General features: G+C 54.6%; 1 protein-coding gene across 2 annotated transcripts; it reads right to left on the bottom strand.

Moving 5' to 3' along the window:
* Positions 1-4,776: 4,776 nt before the first annotated feature.
* ZNF575 (zinc finger protein 575) lies at positions 4,777-7,052 on the bottom strand. 2 transcript variants are annotated; one of them, XM_061172625.1, is made up of 4 exons: positions 6,896-7,052; positions 6,509-6,618; positions 5,957-6,068; positions 4,777-5,489 (listed from the first exon to the last, which is right to left on the bottom strand). In XM_061172625.1, the coding sequence occupies exons 3-4, from the start codon at positions 6,036-6,038 to the stop codon at positions 4,831-4,833; spliced, it is 741 nt and encodes a 246-aa protein (XP_061028608.1). In that variant the 5' UTR covers positions 6,039-6,068; positions 6,509-6,618; positions 6,896-7,052; the 3' UTR covers positions 4,777-4,830. The 2 variants fall into 2 exon arrangements, with proteins under 2 accessions (XP_061028608.1, XP_061028609.1); XM_061172626.1 differs by lacking the exon at positions 6,896-7,052 and adding an exon at positions 6,719-6,750.
* Positions 7,053-7,101: the final 49 nt, after the last annotated feature.

Raw genomic sequence — 7,101 nt, 5'->3', positions numbered from 1 at the left:
GGGAGGTAGAATTGGGGGAAGGGGCATTTTAATCACCCCCCCCCCAAATCCTGAACCCCCTTCAAGGCTCGACCACATTTAAGGTGGGAACTGAACTGGGCGTTAGAGAATCAGGGTAGAAGGTGGGATGGGGCCATGGTGTGGGCGAAGGCCGGGCAGTGGGAGCCAGCCTGGTGCCCGGGGGGCAGGTGAAGGAGCACGCCCCTCTGGTGACGAGGCTTTAGGGGCAGACCGAGCTGGAAAGGTGGGCACCGTCCTGGCAGCTCTGCCGTCCAGTGCAGTAGCCACTGGACACAGGTGGCTACTTAACCTTAACGACAGGGAATTCCCTGGTGGTCCAGTGGTTAGGACTCTGTGCTTCCACTGCAGGGGGCCCGGGTTTGATCCCTGGTTGGGGAACTGAGATCCCGCATGCCTCGTGGCGCGGCCATAAATAAATAAATAAATAAATAAATGAATGAATGAATGAATGAATAAAACTTAAGGACAGTGAAACGAAAGGAAAAATTCACTTCCTCAGTCACACTGGCCGCAGTTCAAGTGCTCACTGGCTCCTGGGCTGGACAGCACGGACGGAGAGCCTTTCCCTCGCTGTAGAAAGCAGGACAGGGCGGTCCAGAAGCACTGTGAACGGCAGGCTGAGAAGCTCGGACTTCATCCTGGGGAGGTCAGGAAGGGGTCGAAGGGCAAAGGGCAGGGTCAGAGCTGGGTAGCAAATGACCACAAACTTAGTGCCTTAAAACAAAAGAAAGGTATAACCTTCTAGGTCTGGAGGTCTGAAGTCCAAAATGGGTCTCACTGGGCTAAACATCGTGTAGGCAGGGGGACTTCCCTGGTGGCGCAGTGGTTAAGAATCTGCCTGCCAATGCAGGGGACACGGGTTCGATCCCTGGTCCAGGAAGATCCCACGTGCCGCGGAGCAGCTAAGCCCGTGCGCCACAACTACTGAACCTGCGCTCTAGAGCCCACGAGCCACAACTACTGAGCCTGCACTCTAGAGCCAGCGAGTCACAACTACTGAAGCCCGTGTGCCTAGAGCCCGTGCTCCGCAACAAGAGAAGCCACTGCAGTGAGAAGCCCGCACACCACGACGAAGAGTAGCCTTCGCTCTCCACAACTAGAGAAAGCCCGCACGCGGCAACGAAGACCCAGTGCAGCTAAAAATAAATAAATTAAATAAATAATTTTTTTAAAAAAAGGTGTAGGCAGGGCTGCGCTCCTTTTGGAGGCTCCGGGAGAGAACCCGCGTTCTTGTCTTTTCCAGCTTCTAGCAGCTGCCCACGACCCACGCCCCTTTTATCTTCAAAGCCAGCAACGGCCAGTCGAGTCTTACTCACGCTGTGTCACTGACACTGACTCTTCCTGTGATTACACTGAGCCCAGCCAGATAACCTGGGATAATCTCCCTGTTTTAAAGCCAGCCACTTAGCAACCTTCATTCCTTATGCTGCCTTAATTCAACCTTTGCCACATAATACATCCGTAGGTTCCAGGGATTAGGATGTGGACATCTTTGGGAGGCCATTATTCTGCCCACCACACCCACCACGTGTGAGACAGTGGGGCTGCAGAGTGAAAAAACAGACACGAGTCCCCTGCTCTTACGGGGCTGACACTCTGCCGGCGGAGAGAGACGGCAAGTGTCCCGCAGTGTGGGGCGGCGATAAATGCTGTGTGAGCAGAAAAGGCCAGGCAGTGTTGTTACACAGTGATGAGAGTGATCGGGTCATCAGGGAAGGTGTCTCAGAGGACTCACCTGTCTGCAGGGACTTGGGAGAAGTAAGGGAGGTTCTGGGGGAACCATTCCAGGCAGAGGAAAAGCAAGTGCAGAGTCTTCAGGCAGGACAAGTGCAAGGAGTAGCAGGGTGTCGGGCGCGGTATCAGGAAAACCCAGGATCCACCCTGACTCAGCACTGTCTGTCCCTTGCTTGGTTGCGGGCAAATCCCATCCCTCCTGCGCCCAGCTTTCCCATCTGGACAAAGTAAGGTTGGACCAGATGGACACCCCCCAGATGAGTTTGTGTCCTTGAAACGTTGATGGCGGTGGGGTGGGGTCGCTTTGGAGGAAATCTTCCAGGGCAGCTCCACGGTAAATATGGACACAAACCATACTGCTGGCTTTGGGGGAGGGAACCTGCCCCTCTGCTGCCCCTCCCCCCTCCCCCAAGGGCCTTGCTGAGCAGCCTGCAGTCCTGAGGCCCCCTGATTTCCATTTGTCTGCTTGGTTCCAGCCTCATGCTGGAGATTCCACAAACCACCTCTCATTCCATCCTCCACACCTTTCAGATCTGAGCTCTGAACAATAGCTCCTCAAGAAGGCCTTTCCTCACACTCTATATCTAACCATATTTGCCAGGTCTACCCTCATAATACTGTCTCTCTATCATCGTTGTAACTTGGTTTGCTTATGATCAAATTTACCAGTCTTTTCCTCTACGATCTGTACTTTTTGTGTCTTAAAGATACTTTCTCTGCCTCTGAGGTTACTAAGGGATTCTCCTTTATTTTCATCTAAATGCTCTAGAGTTTTTGTTTCAGACTTAGATCTTAAATCACTAGAAACTAATTTTTGTGTATGCTGTGAGGTAGAGAGCCTCATTAGTTTCTATGTTGCTGTAACACATTACCAATATAATAGGCTTTAAACAACACAAATTTATTTTATAGTCCTGGAGGTAGGTGGTCCAAAATCAGTCTGAGTGGGCTAAAATGGTGCTGGCCAGGCTGTGTTCCTTCTGTCTTTTTAAATTATTTTAATGTTATTTTTTATTTTATTTATCTACTTATTTAAATTTTTATTTTGCTGTGTTCCTTCTGGAAGCTCTAGGGGAGAACCCATTTCCTTGCCTTTTTTAGCCTCTAGAAGCTGCCTGCATTCCTTGACCCGTGGTCCCACATCACTGCAGTCTCTGCTTCCATTGGCAACATCTCCTCTGACTCCTCTGCTTCCCTCTTTCCCATGTAAGGACCCTTGTGATTACACTGGGCCCACTGGAATAATCAGGATAATCTCCCATCTTAAGAGCTGATCCTTCATCACATAAGCAAAGTCCCTTCTGCTGTGTGGAAGCCAACACACTCACAGGTTGTGGGGATTAGGATGTGGACATCTTTGGGGGACCATTATTCTGTCTACCACAGGGTCTCATTTAATTTTCTTCCCTATCTCTCAGCTCATACACAGATTAGCTATCCTTTCCCCACTCATCTACAGCAGGGGCCGGCAAACTACACTCCATAGGCAGAATCCAGCCCACCTACTGTTTTTGTAAATAAAGTTTTATCAGAACACGGCCACGCTCGTCCACGTATCACAATGCATGTGTCTGCCTTTGCGCTACAACAGCAGCGCCGGGTAGTGGTGGCAGATGCAATATGGCCTGCAAAACCTAAACAGATCTACTGTCTGGCCCTTTACAGGAAAAACTTGCCAACCTCTGATCTACAGGTGGGGACCGCCTCCTATTAGCACCTCGTAAGCGCGCAGGTCTGTTCCTGAGCTCTCAGTGCCCTCCCACTAGCCTACTCCCAAGCCAGCACCACCGGCCTATTACTACAGCTTTGTAATAATTCTTGGTATGAAGGGAGGCGAGGCTCCCCTACGTGTTCAAAGTGGACTTGGCCTCTTTACTTTGTGTTTGCCACTACTTGGTTGGTGTGCACCTCCCTCACTAGACCAGGTCTGTCTGGTTCACTGCTGTGTTCCTAACACCCTGTGCAGGGCCCGGCACACGGTACCTGCTTAATTCATATCTGTAGAACGAAGAGCAGTCCAATGTTAGCTCAGTCATCCTTGTTTTATAGCCGGAGGAACAGGCTCCAAGAGGGGAACCATCTTTGCCTGAGAAGATGCTTGTAAAGGCCTTATAATACTCCCATTTGGGAATTCTTTGGCAGTCCAGTGGTTAGGACTTGGTGCTTTCACTCCCGAGGCGTGGTTCGATCCCTGGTCAGGGAACTAAGATCCCGCAAGCCACAGCCAAATTTAAAAACCCGCAGCATGGCCAAATTAAAACACAAACAAAAAACCCTCCCATTTTATAGATAAGGCATCTGAGTTCAGAGAAGTGACAAGTTTGTCCAAGGCCCTGCGGCTCTTTAGTGGGTCAGGGCTGGCTCCAAAGCTTGGCCTTAAAATTTTTTTACGCTACTGGTATACACCCCTTGTTCTTGCTTTTATGATTTAGCTTATCTTGGGAATACTTCCATGTCAGTACATGTAGAGCTGACTTTTTTCCCCTACAGCTACATCTTCCATTCTCTGGCTGTACTGTAAATTCCTTAGCTGGTCCCCTATTGATGGGCACTCGGGTTGTTTCCCATCTTTGGCCGCTGCCATCGCACTGCAGTGAACAGCTTACTCTTATACCTTTTTTTCACGTGCTTATCTATAGGATAAATTCCTAGAAGTGGAATAGTTGACATGAGCATGTGTGCATTTAAAATTTTTTATACATACACTCAATGGCCAAAGTGGAGGCACTAATTTAAACTCACGACAATAAGGAGAGCCTGTCTCGCCACACTCCTCAGCAGCACTGGATGATAGCAGACGTTTAACCTTCGCCATATGAAGAGGTGCGAAAAACCAGAGCCAGGGCTTTCAAACCACACCTCCAGGTCCATGGTTTGGGGCCCAGTGCTAACTCTGTGGGTGATGATTTCCCCTCCTAGAAACGAGTTCCTCCTGCGAAGTCTGAGCCCAGTGCGGGGGCCAACCTCCCTTCCGGCTACTTGGAAGAGGCAAGTCCATACAGCCTGGCTTAGAGATGCCACCTCTTTATTGACTGGGGCTGGCAGCATAGGGAGCCAGTGAGCCAAGGGGAGGGTTCACTCCCGCTCCCCCGGGCTCTCGGCCTGGTGGTGGCTGCGTTGGTGAAGGAGTAGGAGGCGTCTCTGGCCAAACGCCTGGCCGCAGCTGGAGCAGCGATGCCGGGCGGTGACCTGACTGCCCGGCGCCGTCGGGGGGTCGTGACATAGGCGATGGGCGGCCAGTTTGGAGGGGAATGAAAAAGCCTTGGGGCAGTGCGGGCAAGGATAGGGGCGGGCGTCGGTGGCATGGTGCGTATGGCGGTGGGCCGCTAGCTTGGAGGGGTAGCAGAAGGACTTGGGGCAGTCGGGGCACGGGTAGGGGCGGGCGGGCGCGTGGGTCCAGAGGTGGGCTGCCAGCTTGGAGCGGTGGCCGAAGGCCTTTGGGCAGTGCGGGCACGGGTGCGGACGGGCGCCGCTGTGCGTGAGGCGGTGGGCTGCCAGCTTGGAGGGGTAGGAGAAGGCCTTGGGGCAGTCGGGGCACGGGTGGGGGCGGGCGCCGCCGTGTGCCAACCGGTGCGTGGCCAGCTTGGACGGGTACGAGAAGGCCTTGTCACAGTCGGGGCAGCGGTGCGGGCGCTGGGGCGCGGGCCGCCGGCGGGGTCGGGAAGGCGCCCCCGCGGACGTGGCGGGCCCTGGAACCGACTGGCTGGGCTTCTGCGGCGAGCCCTGGTAGGGAGCTGGGGGACAGGAGGGTTGGTGGGCTCCAGGAAGCAGCCCTGAGTCTACACCAGGCTCCCCCTCGACCTTGATATTCTAGTGTATCTGGACACCTCAAGAGTCATACTGAGATTCCCCAAATGGCATGTTCCTCCTTCTCACCCCCTGCCATGCATCATCCTAAAGGGGCTCCAAAGGGTTACCTCGCTGGAACCCCAGAGCTAAGGCTTCCCCAAAGCTACTAAAGTGTCCGTTTCTAGTATCTTCCCAAGTGATCACCCTGAAATCCCGCATGTCATCTCCCGTAGAAATGAGGGGTCCCCCCAAGACAACCTGGAGGATTCACCAGAACTTGGCGTTCTTGGGGATCCGAAATGGTTATCATCCTGGGCCTTCAAAACTTCACCCTGAGATTCCCTCAACATATGATTCTCTTGGCCCCAGTTCCTGGAGAATGCCCCCTACTCACAGGTGGAGCCGCCCTCACCTTCTCCTTTGCTCACAGGCTCCTTGCCAGTGGGACTAGGATCGGTGCCCCGGGCCGCAGACTCAGCATCTCGCTCCAGCATCTTGCTGGCCCAGAAACCTAGAGGGAGGGCCTAGGGTGGGAGAGGGGGCGACGCCGGTGTTTATCAGGCTGTTGGGGAAAGGGCTGAGAGCCTAATAATCAGGGGTCAGTATGTTTAGGAGCAGGGTCTATTTAAGTCTGGGGTCCTATAAGGCGAGGGTGGGCGGAGCCTAAGGGCACAATGGGCGGGGTTATGCAAACCCGACCCAGAAGCAGTCTATTTGGAACTTAGTCTCAGCGTTTGAGCCTTCGAGCGGAGGGGCGGGGCCTCTATAACTAACTCCCAGCCGCCCCAGAGCGCGGAGCAGGCGGGGCCTATGTCCAGAGTGGGCGGAACCGGCCGAGGAACCTAAGACGGGGATGGGTGGAGCTATACTAATAAGACCCAAAGTCGGTTGCTCAGCAACTCTGTCCCAGGGGAGGGGCCTACGAGCTCAGTGGGCGGGATTCACATCGAAGAGGTAGCTTTACCCGGCTCTTGGCTTAGTCTCAGTCCATTGACGCCGCGTGAACTGCCTTCTTCTTGTCACTAAATTTCAACCCCTGCGTGGAGTTGGAGCCGTGGAGGGTAGAGGGGAGACCTGGAGGAAGACACAGAAAGAGCGTGGCTCGTGTGTTGCGATTCAGAGACCCCTAATGGACTTCTCCCTCGAGGTCCCAAGCGTCTGAGCCTCCACGCACCCCTTGGGATCATGGCATTCGGGCACCAATGCACCCTCCCAAGGCTCAGGCGCCCATGCAGCCCCTCCGGAACCTATGCATCAGGACCCTCCCTCGTTCCGGGAGTTCTGGCGATCAGACCCCCCAATCTACTTCCCGAAGACCCAGGCGTCTGTGCCCGGACCGCTGCCCCCTCACCTGCGGGCGGCCCCTCCCTGGGGGCGGGGCTCCGGGCCCCTCCCTCGGGGGCCGCGGCCACTGCGGCGCTGCCTTCGGACTCTGCACCGCCCGGCGCGCGCCCTGCGAAGGGAGGGCAGGGGAGGGAGCGCGCGCTAGCTGCTGGGCCCAGCCTTATTTCCATTCCCTCCTCCTCCGCCGGGCCGGTGGGGGCGTTAGTTCGCATG

Source organism: Eubalaena glacialis, chromosome 18 (assembly GCF_028564815.1).
Source record: "Eubalaena glacialis isolate mEubGla1 chromosome 18, mEubGla1.1.hap2.+ XY, whole genome shotgun sequence".
In the NCBI taxonomy this organism is placed as follows: domain Eukaryota; kingdom Metazoa; phylum Chordata; class Mammalia; order Artiodactyla; family Balaenidae; genus Eubalaena; species Eubalaena glacialis.
Note: the sequence above shows the minus strand (reverse complement) of the source record. Positions and strands in the feature narration are given on the sequence as shown.